The sequence below is a fragment of the Oreochromis niloticus genome, linkage group LG15, assembly GCF_001858045.2.
Source record: "Oreochromis niloticus isolate F11D_XX linkage group LG15, O_niloticus_UMD_NMBU, whole genome shotgun sequence".
Classification (NCBI taxonomy): domain Eukaryota; kingdom Metazoa; phylum Chordata; class Actinopteri; order Cichliformes; family Cichlidae; genus Oreochromis; species Oreochromis niloticus.
Window position 1 is genome coordinate 16,650,283 of NC_031980.2, and position 19,715 is coordinate 16,669,997.

Here is a 19,715-nt window from a genome sequence, read left to right on the forward strand (position 1 = left end):
TGATAGGCTCTTTCTGTGTTGCAATGGGACTTTTGCTCGCTGAGCACCTGTGTGTTTTGTTGGAGATGCAAGAAATAGTTTGGAAAGGCCGAAACGTAGGACGACACGCAATCTCCTGCCTCTTCAATACCTTATATGGGCCACAGCCCATCAAACTATCGGCAGCGTGTCACGATGAAGTCAGATGAGCGCTCGTGTTGCCTTCATATGTTGTGGGAAATTTGTCACATCTACTCAAATTAAGCCAGTAAATGAAAACAGTTGCGTATTTTCACAACATACCACTACGAGTAGGCAATTATTAGTTAATCGCGGAAATATCTGAAATTTGTGACTTGTTGGACAAGAGCTTCTGTAGGACTACTTCTGATTTATGGGGGGGACATTATACACATTGTAAACTGCAGTTTGTGGGGAATAGCATACATTTCGTGACTTTACAGCATACAAGGAGTGTCCTCAAGGTAACTAGCTTTTGAACTACAGTTAATAATTACCTCGTTCAGAATATAAATCATTACTGGATTTGTTTACGACCTAAATACTAGTGTTGGCTCTCAAAACAAAATCTTGTTTGGGCTTTATTGTGAAGGTTTTTGTTTGTTTGTTTGTTTTGTTTTGTTTCTTTGATCCTAAGGTAAGGACATCTCAGTGTGTGTGTGTGTGTGTGTGTGTGTGTCTCAACTTCTATCTTATGTGTTTGTAAAGTTTTTGTTCTGTTGTCTTTACTGCCTGGAGACATTGTATGAGCTTCGGACATGTGCTATATAAATAAACATTAACACCAAAGAAATTCTTTACATGCATATTCTTACGAAGATAACATAGTGATCTCATGCTTCTGTTTAATCTTCTTATTTTTTTTTAAATATAAAACACCTTCACTCGGTTCGTTTTGCACCACTTTGTTGCTCCATTTCTAAAGGGAGGAGTTCTCCGAGCGCACTCTGAACGCAGCATCATTTTCCACCGGTGCCGATTCATCAGAAAGTCGTCCCTCACCTCATTACAAGCAAAAACAAGCCCAAGTAATCAGGTAAAATTCACATCCTTGTGTCGGTGTTATGTTCGCTTGTGTTACATCGTTTTCCATCATTTATTCCAACCGTTCATCGGTCTGAACAACTCCTCGCTCCCCTCTCAGCGGAGGATTTGTCGGATGTTAGAAGCTAATCATACCGGCGAGCTCACATCTGCCACTCAGAGGAGTCTTTTCTTTTGCACCTGAAGTCGCGTAAAGCATCGCTGAGCTGCTAATATTATGCAGCACTTGAGAATGACTGCACATCTCTGAAATAAATCAACTGCAAGAAGTATTTATTAGCAGGTTTGGCTAGCCGTGAGCGCTAATCCCTTACTTCCGCATTGATGAGTCCGCCCTGCTCGTGTTGGAGCTTGTTGCAGTGCTGCAGTCAGTCCTTCTTTTATATGTTGTACTCATACCGAGTGCCTTTATATGCGTCTGATATATATATTTAAATTGCATTTTCCCAAACACCCTTCACAAATGGAACAAAATTGAAAAAACGCCTTTCTGATAATCCAATTTCATGATTAGAACAAATGTTAAGACTTTTGTCTAAAATTTAAACAAAGCATATTTATTGACGAAATACAGCTCGTTAACTAACTTTAATTACTGCACTTGCTGTTAAATCTAGCCTTGTTTGTCCAAAGTCAGAAAATTCCTCTATTAGTGGATGATCACTCAATCAGTCAGTCAGATTTTGTTCAGATGACACCAGGTATGTCGGTTTACACTGCTGCACAGATGTTTATTAGACAAAACGTAAGTAATGTGCAATGGTAAGCCTTTTAACGTAAAAATATAAAAAAAATCAGATCTAAAATTACATTTAAAAATGGCCTGCAAGTACAATAGAAGACATTAGACAAAATAAAATGCATCGCAATGCATAGACTTTAATGTGCTTTAATGCACAATAATCTGTAACCTCTACTCAGTGATTTAATAATGTAAGCTAGATCAAATGTAATAAATCTACAGATTAGATCAAATGAGGAAAGTGTAAACAGAAATAAATTGTCTGTTTACCATATTCAATCAAAAGCTGGGCTGAAGATGTTTAAAGATTTCAACACTTCAGCTGCTCTCTCTTTCTCTCCAGCAGACTGCTTCGTGACTCAGGGTGTAAAAGTTAAAAAATCTGCCGCCTCAGCTGTGTTGTCGTTCGCTTTGGAACTACTCACAGGATGTAGCATCCATACTGCGCCCTATGCACTGAGGATGTGAGACATGAATACTGGAGCAAGAAGACCATCAAGGGCTTTTAAAAAGAAGTAAATAGATTTTAAAATCGATATAGGAGCTGACAGGCAGCCAAGTTTTCTGTAGTCTGGCCAAACGCTCTGGCAGCAGAGTTATAAATCAACCGTAATAATCTAAAAGTAGACAGCGGAGCACTGCAGTAGTCGAGCATGCTAGATGTAGTTTCATGTTTAGTGCACTCAAAACCGTGACGTCAGATTTAAAGCTAATGCAACTATTTGCATTTTGTTTCGCCTGCAGCAACAATGAATGTCTCCCACGAAATTGATTTGCTGGTTCAGGAGATCCAGCGACTCGGCAGTAAAAGTAAGTCAAAACTGTCATTGTATATTGCTGAATGACATGGTTTGCCTTGAAGTACTTTGATATATTATCCAGTGAGCTTTAATAAACAACAATCATGCAGTCATCCAGTGTTGATTTGTGGTTCTGACCACTTCTAAAGCAGGAAACAAATAAACTCAGAGTTATGCCATTTGTAGCAGGGGTGTGTCAAGGGTTTTTGGAAACGGGGTGGCACTGCCACATTTGTGGAGGGTGGCCTCTATAAACACGGCAGTGGATCAAACCACTCTGAGTTAATGCAGGTGTGTCCATTAGCTATTTTACAAGTACAGTTGTGGTAGGAGTTTACATACACATAATAGGCATGAATGTCTGTAATTGTGGGATCGATTAAAATGATTTGGTACTTTAATTGGAGTCAAGAATTAGGTTGTTTCAGTTTATTTTGAAATTGAATTGAGATTGAAATCGCTACAACAGTCATTTTAATTGTCTGCCCGATGCTGTAACAATCGTTTAAATCTCTTGTTTCAGACGCTGACGGTAAATTTAGCGTCAAGTTTGGGGTCTTGTTTAATGACGACCGTTGTGCCAACATCTTCGAAGCGCTGGTGGGCACCCTGAAGGCCGCCAAGAAGAAGAAGGTGATCGATTTCCAGGGGGAGCTGCTTCTGCAGGGCGTCCACGACAACGTTGACGTCATCCTGCTCCAAGAATGAGAAGCCGGTATTGGGATAGGACAGCCTTCTAGCAGCTGTGGGTCGCTCCTTCACAAGGCTCAGTATTTGAACTGAACTGCAATAACCAATCGGATTTGACCTAACAGTACACCGACAGACTCAGCTGGCATGTCTGCATAGGATTTTTTTTTTTTTTTTTTTTTTTTTTTTTTTTGCTTTCTATGTGACAAATTAAGTAGTGATTTTGACCACAGATCAGGAATATAATACTTTGTGCTAATGCATTCACTTGCCTCTCTACAGTTTATTATCATGACTCTAGACGACCCACAGGACAGCATGCTCACTAGATTTAGCTGCTTTAGCAAACTACTGTACACTTTTCATTTGCTCTCTCTAATTGTTTGTGACTGATACCAAGCTGCACTAGGCTAATCCTCCCTTTGGTAGTGGGAGTTACGACCTCATTACTTGGTGAGTGTTTCTGCTTTAAAATCTTGTACAGCTCTGAGACAAAGGGTAGTGTGTGCACTCCAACTGTGCCACCAAACGGCCGTTCCAGTAATTGTTTACACAAGACATGTCTACTACCTCTTATTTGACCGGGGCTTTTGGAAATTCAAGAACATCTCATGATAGAAACTAACTAAATGACAGCTCAAGTGCATTTAAAAAAAGAAAAACCTTCTTTTTTTGTATTGCGATGTGCTAAAGTCGTTTTTATTCCATCTTTTTATATGTAGTCATTAGTGAAATTTCTCCAGAAATTGCCTTTTCATAGCTGATGAGCAAATGGCGAATGTATTTTTTGTGCAGTTTTTATTAGTGTATAATTACAGGGTGATTGGTGCCAAATGCTAAAGGTGACTCAGGACCAAAACAAAGCAACCAAAATCTGTTTAACTATCGTGCTGTGGCTTAAATTAGAGATACAAAATGTGCATTTGCAGTTTTGTTAGTTTCTTTAATTTTAGCACTGTTTTGTACTGTAGGTCAAACAAAACTTAGCAGACCAGGCATGACAACTCTTATATCAAAATTCAGCGCTTGTAGGTGATTTATTCTGTTTTAGCCGTTTTTGTTATCAGTTTTTCTGAAATATCATCAACAGTGATTCTTGGCCCTCTATGGAGGCCCAAAGCAGTTCAAATTAATACAAAAACAAAATTGTGAGTTAAGTAATTTCCTAAATAACTATTGATATGGTTGATTTAAAACAAAAAAACAGATGTTTATAATCAGCATGAAGTATTAATCAAATGGTAATTGCTTCAAATCAAAATGAATAGCAAAGGCAAGACACGTCTGGCTGTAAGCTAGCCCGCTTCCTTCTACTAATAAGAGAGTTTATTCTGACTGAAAATTTGAGAAAATATTATTCACAATATTCTTGTTTTACAACTGCATCACTCTTTCCCGTCGTGTTGATGGACAGACAAGACACAGCCATGAAAAATTACATTTGCAGATCTTTACAGATAAATTCCTTTGTAAACTAAAATTGACAATATTAAAAAAATTAAACTACTTATTATTGCTTATTAAATTTCATGTAATAAAGAAAGCAGGTTGAGTCAAATTTTTATGTTCATAAGCAAAGTTTGGAACAGTAAAGGCTGATTTCCACAATTTATCTTAGTTAAGTCATTTAACTTAAATTAATATAGTTTTGAGCGCTTTGGGCCTCCATACATTTGGAAAATCTTGAAGCTGTTTGAATGTGTAACATCTTGTAGCTGACATTTCTTTAATAAAATCATATCTTTTTTTTTTCTGTTTTAAAATTAGGCCTCTGTCATGTTATCATTCACTTTTTTTTTTTTTTGGTTTTTTTTTTTTTTGCTTCTCATGATAAGAAGCTGGTTATCAGCCTTGTGAAACAACACCTGGTCTGCTAGTTTTGTAAGACCCATGTCACGTTCACTGCTGTTGTGTCAGCCTTGCTAAATATTTTACATTCAGGTGTATTTGTTTAAGCTTGACTTGAAATGTGCATTTCTCTCTTTCTCAGTATCAATGGCACAAATGGATCCAACTTGATTATGAATGAAACTAAACTGTAACCTGATCACAGAAACGTGCTGCTTGCCATCCTGCTGATGCTCAGGTGTGAGTTTCAGGTGACTTTCGAAGCACAAATGCAAATTACAAGCGAACGTTTGGCAGGAGGGAGAAAGTAATGATCACTGCCGAGCCAATACCTCGAGCCATTTCTGTGAACAAGTGGGATGCCTGTGTGATGTGTTCAAGTGCATCATTACTGTGTTTTGTATTGGCAATAACACATTCCTAGAAGAGGTTTCTGTTACTGTGGAATACATTCCAAGGAATAAAATCTTTACATGCGAAGCCTTGAAACTTCTTTGTTGTTTGTCTCCTTGTGTGTTTTATGACTCTAGATGTTAAACTGAGGAAGATACTCATCTAAGCACTGTAATAAAAGATTGTGTAATGGTTTATGGGCCACTATGGTGTGGTGTGAGGATATTGTGGTAATGACAGACTTATTAGCATCCTTATGAAAACATTTGTTGCTTGGGGTGTTGACTGTAAGCTGAATTATAGCATGATGGCTGCTGTTTCATAAATCATCTTTAGTCAGGTTTTACCAGCTTCGAGCAGTACCCTACAAGCAAGGTCTTTAAATTGTCTGATTTATGAATGGAGTCTGGTTCCTGCTAATAACATATTCTCACTTCATTTCAATCAGTCTTTTCATTCATCCTGATTGTAAATTATCTGATTTAATTGCTTATGTTGGTATACAGATTCAGCGAGTTACACATTTACTGCACCCTTGAATACTGTTTTGCTGTGAAGCTGCACATCAGTCTTTATGAGAAATCATTCAGACTTATGAAATAATTGGTATCCTGAATGAGGCAGTGATACTTCCCCACATGTATGTGGTGCTGATTACTTCCCATCTTCTTCTACTGTTCTCTTTAGTGCCGACTGAGGCTGCCGCTTCATTTAAATAGTTAACCAGAGGCTGTGTAACGTGTGTGTGTGTTTTAATGATCACCATTTATGCTTATCTATGGAGATAAGTACACATTTACAATGCTATTGATAGCACTGATAGTTACTATTGTTGTGAACACTTCAATAGCAACTTGGAGAATGAACTTGAATGTATCTTGTGTTGGCATAATTATTTTTTTTTTAAATGACGCATTAAGTGGGGAAATTTTGAGGATGGGTGATGATGCTGGAACACTGTCATAACAGCCCTGTAGACAAATAAAAGTACTTTTATAATGAGTTATAACAAAGGTACTGACAAGTAACAAATTACTGTATTCTCCTAGCTTAGAAATAACACAATTAATTTACTAATGCTATCACAGTCAGTCAAGAATCTGATTAATTTTTAAACTACTCGGCCACATGTGTTAAACTAAAGCATAGTTCTTTGCAAATGTAAATCTGGCCCACCAATTCATTCAAATTCTGAGAAACTGCAGCTAATTTGTAGTTTGTAGGGTTCTTTTCTGTGCACGTGGTTTCACACTGGAAAGGTGGGCTGTATGATACATTTAAACTATTTATTTATTAATTTATTTTACGTATTTTGGTGAAATTCACCATAACCATGAAATGGTCAGATTTGGGCTTTTGCCTTTAAGAAAGATATGAAAAAAAGATTCTTTATTTAGTGTTTAAAAATAAATAATGGCTAAATAAGATATGATAGAATAATTAGGGAAAAAATTTAATTAACAATAACAAGTCTATAACAAATGGCTTGGGAAAGTTGAATGGTAGAGTACCTAAGTCAATAGTATAAAATGTGACATAAAACTATAGCTTAATGAAATTAAAAAAAAATCTTTAATTAAAATAAATACAGTACAGTGAAATAAATATAAATTAAAGATATTATATAATAATATCATATGGTGTAAAGTTGAAGTAACTTTTAAGGCTTTGTTTTGCTAAGGCCTTTCTGTGAACTTTCTATGTAAGAAGGCTATACGGGACATAAATCTGATATACCTGACTAAAAACCGAAACATGCCTTTAGAAGCAGCAAATTCCGAGCTTTCCCACGGGACGCAAACGCAGCCTAAATCGCTGACAGTCAACACTAGGGGCGGGGTTCCGTGACGTCAGGGGGTGGAAGAGAACAGCAGAGCAGGAATCAAAACAAGAGACGGACACGCCTTCGCTCCTAAAGGTTATACCAGCTTATTTCTTAGACCTGCTGCACTAAATTCAACCCGCCGTGCAAGAAGAGGCCCAAAAGCATCACCACAAAGAGAAAAGCCCGCATTAAAAACAAAGCACTGCAAGGGTCCACTGCAGAAATGGAGTCCACAGAAATGTCAGACAGCGCTGACAGGAGCCGTTGATAGAGGTCGAAAATAACACTTGACACCCGAATCCTGTAAAATGCCCAACCAGAAGAGCAGCAAGGGAAAGAAAAGCAAACGCACGAACAGTAGCGGAGATGAGCAGGAAAATGGAGCCTGTGCGGCCGCAACAGGAGGCGCGGCCGCGGCGGCTGCACCCAGGAGCGAGCGCTCAAGTGGTAAGAGAGGAAACGGACGCAGATGTAGTGAAGTTTGGTGATGCTGCCTTCCTGCCAGGGGGGAAGCCCTGTCTGTCTGTCTGTCTGCACGACTGTGACATACGTCCACTGCAACGGTGCAAATGTCTCGATCCCCCCCATCCACTTGTTCCTTACAGCTCAAGCCCAAACTTCGTTTAAAATGTGCGGCATTACGGTTCTGTGAATAGTGGCAAACATGGGCCACATTTGTCGAGCACGATTTCAGGCCTTGCATAATTGTAGCTGTTGGAGTAGCTATTGCTCAACTGCGCTTAAATCGTGGTTGGAAAAACTGATTTTTTATTATTTTTCAAAGGTCATCGGGGTTTGTGTGGGCACAGGACGATTGCCGAGCAGCAGGCAAAGCAGTTGAAATATTGCTGAAGTAGTAGGTGTTGCTTAATGTGTCGGATTTAAGGCGAACTTGACAGCGGCTGTTGTTGGTGTTTCTTAAGTCGATTGTGGTCGTAGTTTTTTATTGGCTTCAGAGGTGGATGATGGGAGAGAAACGAAATCGTGAAATTTATGAATGGAGTTCGGCTCCTCGGAACTCCTCTGGGAATAAAAAGGATTATCGCCCGTGAATGTGACGCGCAGCGCCGTCAAAAGTGGCCATAAGAGGTGTTAACGACACAGCGCGACCCTTCTTTTATTTCTTTGTCTGCACGTGCACGTCAATGATCGCGGGCTCTCTCGCAGGCCTCAGCTGTGTTTTCCTGACGGGCACCTTGTCCACAACAGTTTTTCGGTTGTGGCCTTCCTCCTCCAGGGTAATACTGACAGCTCACCGCTTGTGTGCGCACTCAAGTTCAAATGCAGCCCACACGGACATGGAGCTGCTGGAGGTGCGTGCATTCATACAAACTGTACAGATTAAACAAAGCTTGAGACTGGAAACCACTTCACAGCAAACCTCATCTTAACTGTCAGGTATTGCTAGTGCAGCATCCAGTAACAACAGATTGTTCTTACGGTGTTATAAGACTAAGTAAAGCCCTGCTTTGACTGTTTTAAGAGGGAAAGCAAAGCACAAATTGTGTTTTTTACTGTGTAACTCATCAGAGAAACCTAACGTATATACTGTATAGGTAGTTAGTAATTACACTTATTTATTTTTTTAGTTCAGCGTAAAGTGCATGTTTGCAAAACCAGAACGTAGGCGGTTCCAAGAGGGGTTTGGACCTTTTAGCAAAAAATTACCTTTTTGCTATCATCTATCATTTGCAGCAGGTTTCCCCAGATGTGGATTAAGCCTGTTCCTGCACCAAAAAAAGAAAATTCATTGAAGACCTTCACTGAAAATAAGGTTATAGTCTAGGACTAGGTTTATGGTATGAGAGACGCCTTTAACTGGAAGTTACAAAATCTCTGCAAAGCTCTTGTTCTGCAGATGCTGAAGCCTGAACACACTTGTAGACACCAGAGTGATACACGGTGTTAAAAGTGGATTGTTTTCTGCTGTGTGGTGAGTTAGAAAGTGAAGAAGAAGAAGAAAGCCCTGCAATTGTACCGGAAAAGGAAGGAGGAAACTACTCCCCCTCCACGCACACCCACAGTGTATTATCATGAGCTACTCCTCTCATAGAGACCGTGTGGCCACATTTTGTTTGATTCACATCCAGATTTGAGAATTGGCATCCTTTGAATAGAGCTGCTCACAGGATGGCCTACTTGAATTTCATAAATAGATGCAGATGAGGCAGCAAGGACACCGAAAGCACCCGTTTAACATTTTCACCCCATGTTGTGTCTGTTTGCGATGAAGCTTAGGATGGAGAATCGGAGGGAAAATGTCACCCAAAATGCATTTGTGCTGAAGACATGAATAAATTGTTGCTTTTAGTATTTCAGCTGCACATAATGATTGATTTAAATAAACTTAATAATAAAAAAAATCCTAAAGTGGTGTATTCAGTTTGTGTGAAAGAAAACCCCACAACTCTCTTCAGTTTCTAAAAGTTTGAGACACTGAAAAAGCTTTGGAGAAGCTGAAAGCATCATATGTGCAGTTTATGAAGGTAAAATTAGCTTTTAGGGTTTGCTGTTATTTTGTTTACTTAATTTGAAGACGTCCTTTTAGGCTCTTGTACAGTAAATGAAGAGTAAATGTTACCACTGGATTAAACAATGCTGTAGTTTATTAATACTTTTATTCATTTATCTTTAGCTTCCAATCTTCATATTTTATTTTAATTTTATGTATTTTAGATTAACAGATTTATTGTTTGCAGTACTTGAGGTTTATTAGAAGAGTGAAAGAAATAAAATAGGCTGTAGACAGAAAAGAGCAAAATCACCCTCATTTTGATTGGCTCAGTTACATTTGTTGTCAAATATCTGATAGGCGTAGATCAATGTTGTCATATAACATATATCAATCTTCAAAATAACATTTGAAGATTGGCTTGAGAGGCGAGCCTGAGATGGTTTGCAGAAGAGGGATAGTGAGCATACTGGACAAAGGATGTTGAATGTGGAGCTGCCAGGTAGGAGAAAAATAGGAGGATTAATTGATGTAGCGAAGGAGGACATGCAGAAGGTTGGTGTGATAGAAGAAGATAATTGGCTTCTTTTTCTGCTAGATAGAGGTTAAACCTGCATTTGTGGATGGCATGATGAACTGTATCCCTGAATAATGATTTCTGGGGTAGTTCCTCAGCCAATGCAGAAACATGCTTGTTTTTAGCAAAGATTAGGGTCATCAAATATTGATTTCCAGCCTTATCTCTTGCACACAGTAATTTCTACAAATTCTCTGTATTTTTTGAAAATAATCAGTACTGTACATTATGAGATGTTCACACTTGTCACAGTTTTATGTTGAGGAACATTCTGAAATTGTTCCAGACACAGAGTGGTGAACATCTGTCCATCTTTTACTTCTGAGAAACTCTCAAAGATGCTCTTTTTATACCCAGTCTTGTTACTGTCCTGTTGTGTTCCTCCAGGGGTTTCTCTTTGGCATCGTTTACTTTCCTCACCTTTTGTTGTCTCAGTTTAAACCTTTGATATGTTTTGTATGCTCTGTTGTGAATAATGAGATTTGCAAATCATTGCAGTCTGGTTTCATCTACATTGTACACTGCTTTTAAACTTTTTATGAATTGGAGTTATGAATAAATTCTTTTCCCTCCTTTCTTCTCTCTGTTCATTCAGAGGTCCAGTGTGCAACCCCCCTCGGCTGCAGCCTGAGCCGTGCCATTGATCTGGAGAAGGACGACTGCCAGAGGGTTGTTTGCAACAGCGAGCTCTGCCCTTATGGCAACTGGATGCATCTACAGTGTTTCTACGAGTGGGAGAGCTCCATCCTTGTCCAGTTCAACTGCATCGGCCGTGCGCGGTCCTGGAATGAGAAGCAATGCCGACAAAACATGTGGACCAAGAAAGGCTACGACCTAGCCTTCAGGTTCTGCTCCTGCCGCTGTGGCCAGGGTCACCTGAAGAAGGACACCGACTGGTACCAGGTGAAACGCATGCAGGACGAGCGTAAGAAGAAGTCGTCGGAAAGGAGCTCAGGCAGGACTGGAGCCAGCGGAGGTGCTTCAGGGTCCGCCGATGGGTTTTTTGAGGAGCCCAAGAAAAGCAAACCACTTGGAGGAGCTGTAGGAGGAGCCAAACTAGCTAATAGGGCCTCTAGTCAGGAGATGCCTCGTAGACAATCAGTGGACCGACAGAACTCCACAGAGAGAGGTGGAGCAGCAGCAGCAGGAGGAGGAGGATATGCAATAGGAGGGCCTTTACCTTTGGGGCCTCCTCAGAAATCTCCATGTGACTCCCCGGGACAGTCTCCTCCTACTGGCTTCACCTTCTCCCCCACTGCTGCTGTCGGATCGGGAGGTGGGGGAACAGGTATGCGGGGTTCCCGTCAGCTGGGAGAGTTCTTCAAATCAGCCGTCCACATGGACGCACAGAGGAAACACCTGCTGGTTGGGGGATCTCTCGGTCGGAGCGGAGGCTGCTCCCTGGGAGCCTCCGGCGGTGCAGCTGGTGCTCCTCACTTAGATGCAGGGTCTGTCCTGCCGCTACAGCTATCCTTTACCCTCCCTCTTCACCACCGGCTCACCTCTGGCAGTGTGGGTGATGGTAGCCACCCTCACCCGGTGCAGTTCCTGAGGAGGCTGGACCTCTCGGAACTCCTCACCCACATCCCACGCCACAAGCTCAACACCTACCACGTCCGCATGGAAGATGATGCCCAGGCAGGCCAGGGAGAGGAGCTGCGCAGGTAGGGCTTTTGGGAAATGAAGTTTCTAAGGCTTAAAAAAATGGCACAATAACGAAACTATTTCTTGCAACATTTCTTAAACATTAAACTTGTGACACGGTGAACACACGGTGAAAGTGATAAATGACAAAATGCTGAATAAAACTCAGAACTTTTAAACCTACCAGATGTGGCCATGCAGTGCACGTGATTCACTGTCAGACAAGCCAGGTCCTATATTCATGGGCTTAGTACAGGTAAGGAACGAGCAGGCTGCACACAGAGCAGGTCGTCACATTCACAGCTGCTTGTGGCGCATGTGGTTTTAATATATTGTAACTGCAGCATTTTGCAGTTATAACATCATATAACCACACAGCGGTTAAAGTTGCAATATAATTACAGCATTTGCACAGCACTCATTCATGTATACATATACATGCAGTACTGTGCAAAAGTCTTAAACCACCTTTCATTTCTTTATGTTTTGCTTCCAAGGAGCCAGACTTTCTTGTAAAGTGGTCATGATGACCAGTCGTTACCTCTTCTTCTCTTTCAAAGTTTTTCTGTGGACACTGGCTGTTTTTTCACTGACTTTCAGCCCAGTCCTTGTACCTAATCATTTTCAGAGAAAGGCTTTTGTTTGTTTGTTCATTAAGCTTAATACTGAACTATGACTTGTTCAAATTTAAAACAGGCATCTAGCCCAGTGACCCAGTTGTGTCTGCACGCAGTAGACGGTTTAGGAAACGCAAAATTTTTCAATTAGATCTTTGTTACTAGCAGACTGTCATAAAAATGCATGATTTGTTCCAGTTTATTTATTTGAATCTATAAAAAATTCTAAGATAGCGCAGCTTGATAGGCATAACGTATTACTTTTGAACAACAAACAAGGGGATTCCCAAACAGCTATTAGCTGAAAACTTGGCATATCACAGCATGGTGTGAAGTGTGTGCCTAAAGATATTGAGGAAAATGGTCAAGTGGAGGCCAAAAAAAAGAAGTGACAGGCCTAAAAAAGTGGATATCTGAAATGATCTCAAAGGAATGGTGGCTGTCAAGAAGCCATTTTTAGGGAAGGAAAACACAGACGAGGCTGAGGTACTTCACAAGAGTGAAAAGAGCTTTCTGGAGGAAAGAAATGCATATCATAATATGCATTTCTTTCCTCATATATACTTCCTCTATTATAATTCTCTACCTCCTCTAAACAGAGTGGCTTATCACTGTTTTTAGCAGAATTTTGACTGCGTGCACTGATTAAAACAAAGAAATGATTGTTGATTTAGGTCACGAGATTCAGTGTCACAATCATTTCTGCTGATATCTTACATAGAAGAGCATGCCTGTCTCTGCCTGAACTTTCAGTGCAAGCGATTTGATGATGGTTCTTCTTACTGTGTCGCCACCCTATAGGTTCATCCTGTCAGCTCTCAGTGCGAGCCAGAGAAACGTGGTCAACTGTGCACTGTGCCACCGGACGCTGCCTGTATTTGAGCAGTTTCCTTTGGTGGATGGGACGCTGTTCCTCAGCCCTTCACGCCATGATGAGATTGAGTACGATGTGCCGTGCCACCTTCAAGGTCAGACATGGTTTTAACTGCATGGAATGAGGCCTGTGCTTAATTTGTGGAGGTAAATATTCATGCATGTAAGAGTCTGAGATGTATTATTTGAGTTTTCTGAAATTTCTCTCAGCATTGAGCAGTCTGATTTTAAAGCATTCAAAACAAACTTGAATGCTTTTGAACAGCAATCTGTCAGAACTTTTTCAGTGGTCGTCACGGTTGCTAACCATCAATGAATCAAGTGTATTTACAAACGCCTGGCTAGAAGATAGAAATAGCGGAAGTAGAGAACCTCACAAGGTCTTTTTCTAAGATTTGTTTTATCAGCTTATTTTGCCTTTAATGCATAGCGACAGGAGAGTTGAGAAAGGGGGGAATGACATCAGATTTGGTGAGGATGTACAGCCTGTGTAATGTACATGGGGCAAGGAGAATAAGCAGGGGTGCACATAAGTGGTCCGCAGGTGCGCATTCGCTGTCAAAATAAAAGACGCGCACCAGATAAGAAGTTGCAACGGGCGTTTGCGTACATAAGATTTTCTGGAGGAGGACAGACATTTGTTTAGAACTCTTAAAGATGTCGAAGAAGCAAGCTCCTTTAAGCAATTACTTTGGTGTTCCTCCACCTCCAAAGAAACGTCAGAAGGAACGACAAAAGAAGCGCGTATTCTCGGAAAAGTGGTTGCAGGAGGTGAGCTGGCTTCAAACAAATGATGAACGCACAGAGATATGGTGCAGAATATGCCGTGAAAATCCCACTCTACCGGACAAAAATAGTGCCGTGTATATGTACGCAAACGTTGCAACTTCTTATCTGGTGCGCGTCTTTTATTTTGACAGCGAATGCGCACCTGCGGACCACTTATGTACACCCCTGAGAATAAGGAAAAGTTTATAACAGAGGCTTCTAACCTCACCCATTCTCTATCTGATTTTTATTCAGCGGTGCAAATTGAATTAAACCTGTAAGTGTTACACAGATCTTATTGTGATAAAGCTTCTGACTTGGGCAGTCAAACTCGATTTAATAAAGTCATAATACATCACGCAATCAGAATATTTAAAGTAAAAAAGATATTTAAACAACTTCTGTTAAAGAAAATTGAACTGATCTGTGAATCATCTTGATGTGTTCGCTGTATTTGGTTGTACTAAGTTTTCAAACTGATGAGAATAAGTTCTTCATTTGTTTTTGTCTATTTGCATGTTTTTCTAAGTGGCAGCGCACTGTGATCTCAGGGTCACCGCCTTGTTAAGACTACTGCAGAGTACGACAACAGGACTGCTGCTAATCATGAAAAATGTATATTCTTAGTGGTTATAAATAAATTATTAGTACATCATGATGCTCAATTATACATTCCCGCTCCTTTAAAGTGTTTTCAAACTGTGTTTTCCTTATATAAAGAGAAATCGATCCATCAGTAAGCCCAATATTCGCTGTGTGAATAGACATGAAAGGTTTTCTGCTGGCTTCTGCACAGTCCTACATGAATGTGAATCAGCGTGAAGCTTCTTTGATGTGCTGGCCTCCAAGCTTTGATATGTATGGCCTTGATATGCATCAGTATGAAAGGCTTATTTATTCCATTTTTGCTGCTTTTTGTCAGGCAGAATTTAAATGTTGGTGAAGGAGTAGCTTAATTTGTGTCCAACAGATGTGAAAAAAAAGAGTTCAGTTAAATTAGACTAGCCATGATACTTTTCTATATTTGAGCTAGAAACAGAAGAAATAAGTAAGAACCCCCCAGAAAACATAATCATATGTTTGTGTGGCAAAAACATGAACAAGAAGCACTCAGAGAGTTCAAGCCTCCGCTAAGACAGCTCACTCTCTGGGCTGTATTTACTTTTAAGGGAATAGTGCAGTAAAAATGACATAAAGGCAGAGTGACAGGTGTTTACTTTGAGTACACAAACATTATGTAGGAGTAGGTAATGGATATTGATTTGTAAATGTTAAGTGAATAACTTGAGCTCATAATATAATATTATACTACAGTATATTTATAACATACTGACTTTAAGATGTAACACTTTTTGGGGTCATCTTAAGAGGAAGGCAGATGTCAAATGTAAAAGTCAGGTCAGAGGTCAAATGTGACACGACATTTGGATGAAAACTATAATGTGATATTTAAAATCTATGCCAATATCATCATTTTCTAAATGTTTGCCAATACAAGTATAGTCTTGTATAGATACAAGACGTTTTATGAAGTCCAAAATAACATAATAATTAGAATCCCCATATATCATTCCCTACAGTATATGTCTGTATATCGTCAGTACAAACAATAAAAGTAAACAATTGCTTTAAATAGCTCTTTTTATTTCTTTGGCCTTCAGAACAATCCATTGACATTGAAGAAGAGGTCAGAGGTCAAATGTAACATTATATTTGAATTCTTTTTATGGTACTTTTTATATGTTGACAACACACTTCAGACTTTTTGGCAATTTTGCACCAATAAATCATTAAGTTAACCCTGAAGACCTCGGTGGATGGAAGTTAAATTTTAATGGATTGTTAACATGACCCCACTCTACACCAGTCCAAAGGGTTTTTTTTAGAATTAATTGAAAACCTTTTGAGCTATCATGTTCACAGACAGAAAGAATGCCACACAAATGCTGCAAAAAAACAAAGCCTCTTTGGTGGCCTTAATAAAATGACTCTGTGTAATGCAGTGGAGTGGAAAAACACCAGAGCAACACACTCACGAGAAAAAAAAAATATTAAGCAACGTAAAGGTCTGTATATACTGCAGGAATATGACAGTGGACTTTTGAGGAGGTTTTTTTTAGAAAAATGTATTATTAATTGTTCCTTTTGGTTCTTTCAACAGGCCGGCTGATGCACCTCTACGCCATCTGTGTGGACTGTCTAGAGGGCGTCCACAAGATTGTCTGCATCAAGTGCAAGTCACGCTGGGATGGGAGCTGGCACCAGCTGGGCACCATGTATACCTACGACATACTGGCTGCTTCACCGTGTTGCCAGGTAGAAACACTGCGGGGCCTAGAAGAGCATGCTACTGAAATAAATAGAAAAAAAAGAAGAAGAACAGTAATATGACAGACAAGAGAGATAAGAGCAAAAACCAAAGACCTTCCCCGTATTAGTAATTTCTGACAACAAATAGGTACAGTGACATGATGCTCTATCTCTGCTGGGTGTGTAAGCAGGTGTTTGCCAAGGTTATCCATTTATGAGGTGATAACAGTTCAGTGTTGTGTTTACAGCTTTCTCCTCTGCCACTTTGAGCCAAAAAGTTAATTAAAAAAGCTCTAAACCAAATCTAGAGATTAAACAGCTGCAGCTCCCACAAGGCTGTGACCATGTTATTTGCAGATGCCAACATTTGCTCATGAACACCAAAATAACTGTTAGCACTGATCTGACAAAAGTAGTATGTGTATCAGTAATCACTGAAGTTAAATGATTCAATACCAATTTAAAAAGTCACACAACGTATAACTCATTTTCTGAACTATTGACTCCACGTTGTTAATATAAAGTTTTGTTTGTCTGACTTGAAATGGGATCATTAAATTCCTTTCTGGGTTTGAATAATCTCAATAGAAGCTCCGCTTACCTGCTTTTTAGTGGAAATGGATTGTTTTTGGCGTTGCAAATTCAAATTTTATTGAATAGACCTCCCAATGATAACCATGTTTTTGCAAAAATTAAAAAAACTTAAAATACACTGTTCCAAACTATTATGCACAACAGAGTTTTACAACATTTTATGGGTATAAAGAACTGAAAATGGTCATTTGTTGAATTTGCAGCATTAGGAGGTCACATTTCCAAAAACCAAAAGCAATTTCAATCAAAAACAAAAGCCCTTCTTTGATATAACCTTCACAAGTCCTGCATTCATTGAACTTGTGAGTTTTTGGAGAGTCCCTGCTTGAATTTCTTTGCAAGATGTCAGAATAGCCTCCCACAGCTGCTGTTTTGATGTGAACTGCCTCCCACCCTCATAGATCTTTTGCTTGAGGATGGTCCAAAGGTTCTCAATAGGGTTGAGGTCAGGGGAGGATGGTGGCCACAGCATGAATTTCTCTCCTTTTATACCCAGAACAGCCAGTGCCACAGAGGTATTCTTTGCAGGATGAGATGGTGCATTGTCATGCATGAAGATAGGAAGAAAGTGGTCAGTCAGAAACTCTACATACCAGTACTTTGCATAGATCATTTTCACACCTTCGGACACCCTAAAGGAGCTACCAGCTTTCTCCCCATGATTCCTAACCTTAACCCAGGGTTGCACGACACCCATTAATTGAGAAGACTGTTTGAAAATGAATCTTGATGTATTTCTGCTTGTGGGAGATGGCATTTTAGCAGCTGCTCTCTTAATCTGATGAAATTGTCTGGCAGAAACCTTCCTCATTAACCTGTCTGTGCTCTGAATCGGCCACAAAGTTCTTCACAGTACAATGATGGTGCTTATTTTTTTGTGACGTATTGAATGTATTCATACCTTGTCCAAGGCATTCTACTATTTGACACTTTTCTGCAGCAGAGAAATCATTTTTTCCCCATATTGCATGGAACCTGTGGCATGCTTAATAATTTGGAACATCCTTTCTAGCTAGATTTCCTTTAATTGAGCTTGCCTGGCAAACTAATTATGAAAGCTGTCTGAGATTCATACCAGTGTTCCAAAGAGCCCTGAGACACAATACCATCCACAAGTTTAACTGAAAACAAAAAACTGAATGTTTGCATAATAATTTGGAATATGGTGTATAATATTTTTATTGCATTACCTGCATCGGCAAAGTAGCTACCTAATAGCTAAAAAGCACAGCATCTGTTTGCTAATTTTAGCATTTAATTTGTTATTTATATAAAGCCAGTTCATAGCAACAGCTATCCCAAGGCTCTAGAAATTTTAAGGCAATTTTAAAAAGTTGGACGATCTCCTACAACCAAGAACTTGGCAACATAGGGAAAGAAAAACTCCCTTTTTAACAGAAAGAACCCTGCTGCAGAACCAAGATCAGGGAGCTACAGCCATCCGCTGCAAACTATTGGAGCATGAGGTGAAATAAAAAGGTGAAAAAAGAGGAGCATAGAGAGACCGTGAATGACAAAATACAAAACACAAACTACAGGAGAGAGTAGACTGATGTTAATGTCATGAAATAGTGGCATGTAAACACATGGGGAAAAGAATTGCTCACTGCATCATGGGAAGTCCCCTAGCAGCCGGTTTGAGCCTGTCCTAACTATAAGCTTTATCAAAAAGGTGTTTGTCTCCTGATTCCACTGGAAGCTGGTTCCATGGAAGAAGAGCCTAATAGCTAGATAACCTGCACTAGTCTAAAAATAGTGATTGTATTATAGTAGTAAAAGTGCATCCAGTCTTTTATCCAGTTTCACTGTCACTCTTTGCATGTAAAGACCCATTTAAAGCTGCTTGGACCCTTGAATTAACATGATTTTGTTACACTTATATCTCCGGGAGTCATGAGTGAACCTCCATGCTGATACTTGCCTTTTTGCATCCTCAGTTGAGCCTCTTGTTTGCTGACCTGTGTCCTGTATGTCCTCAGGCCCGTCTCAACTGTAAGCACTGCGGGAAACCGGTGGTGGACGTTCGAGTCGGGATGCAGTATTTCTCCGAGTACAGCAACGTCCAGCAGTGCCCCCACTGCGGCAACCTGGACTATCACTTTGTTAAACCTTTCTCCTCCTACAAAGTTCTTGAGGCTTATTGACAAATGTTGCTCTTGCATGCTAGTTGAGCTGCTTTTTGTTTGTTTGTTTTTTTCTAACACAATCTAGGAAAGATTTTATTTTTTGGGCCTTAAGGAGGTTTTTAAGTTCTCTCTCTTTTGATTTCATGATTTCAGTTTTTTTTTTAATGTATAGGAAATGTATGATTCTAGTTAGAGAAAAGTTCCATGACAGTATCTCTGCGGTTAGAGATAAGTGTTGATAAGAGTGTTGCACTGACATTTATGTCAAGCAAACACATTTATCTGTGACGAGTGAATGTATCTGTATGCCAAATTTACTTTTATTTTTTACCAAAAACAATCTTGAATAAAGCTGAGAGAGATAGACACTGGTGCTGGTTTGGTGTGCTCCTCTTTGTTAGAACATATTCTT

At 39.7% G+C, this 19,715-nt stretch overlaps 2 protein-coding genes across 4 annotated transcripts; both read left to right on the plus strand.

The window, feature by feature from the left end:
* Positions 1 to 185: 185 nt before the first annotated feature.
* abracl (ABRA C-terminal like) lies at positions 186 to 5,613 on the plus strand. 2 transcript variants are annotated; one of them, XR_001224510.3, is made up of 5 exons: positions 186 to 464; positions 926 to 1,036; positions 2,531 to 2,596; positions 3,110 to 3,729; positions 5,267 to 5,613. XR_001224510.3 is itself a non-coding variant. In XM_005475069.4 (4 exons), exons 3-4 carry the CDS (start codon positions 2,536 to 2,538, stop codon positions 3,292 to 3,294), a joined length of 246 nt encoding a protein of 81 aa, XP_005475126.1. In that variant the 5' UTR covers positions 186 to 464; positions 926 to 1,036; positions 2,531 to 2,535; the 3' UTR covers positions 3,295 to 5,613. The 2 variants fall into 2 exon arrangements, 1 of the variants encoding a protein (XP_005475126.1); XM_005475069.4 differs by having other exon boundaries at positions 3,110 to 5,613.
* Positions 5,614 to 7,356: 1,743 nt separating this feature from the next.
* On the plus strand, positions 7,357 to 19,674 carry heca (hdc homolog, cell cycle regulator). Of its 2 annotated transcripts, XM_003446262.5 has the most exons (5): positions 7,357 to 7,789; positions 10,967 to 12,035; positions 13,434 to 13,600; positions 16,435 to 16,589; positions 19,157 to 19,674. In XM_003446262.5, the coding sequence occupies exons 1-5, from the start codon at positions 7,651 to 7,653 to the stop codon at positions 19,319 to 19,321; spliced, it is 1,695 nt and encodes a 564-aa protein (XP_003446310.1). In that variant the 5' UTR covers positions 7,357 to 7,650; the 3' UTR covers positions 19,322 to 19,674. The 2 variants fall into 2 exon arrangements, with proteins under 2 accessions (XP_003446310.1, XP_013127496.1); XM_013272042.3 differs by lacking the exon at positions 19,157 to 19,674 and having other exon boundaries at positions 13,434 to 13,652; positions 16,435 to 16,570.
* Positions 19,675 to 19,715: the final 41 nt, after the last annotated feature.

Excerpts from the sequence above, each read along its gene's own strand:
- abracl (XM_005475069.4), top strand. The coding sequence starts at position 2,536 with ATGAATGTCTCCCACGAAATTGATTTGCTGGTTCAGGAGATCCAGCGA. Across the intron at positions 2,597-3,109 it reads CCAGCGACTCGGCAGTAAAA|ACGCTGACGGTAAATTTAGC; the intron begins GTAAGTCAAAAC and ends CTCTTGTTTCAG.
- heca (XM_003446262.5), top strand. The coding sequence starts at position 7,651 with ATGCCCAACCAGAAGAGCAGCAAGGGAAAGAAAAGCAAACGCACGAAC. Across the intron at positions 13,601-16,434 it reads TGTGCCGTGCCACCTTCAAG|GCCGGCTGATGCACCTCTAC; the intron begins GTCAGACATGGT and ends TTCTTTCAACAG. Across the intron at positions 16,590-19,156 it reads CTGCTTCACCGTGTTGCCAG|GCCCGTCTCAACTGTAAGCA; the intron begins GTAGAAACACTG and ends GTATGTCCTCAG.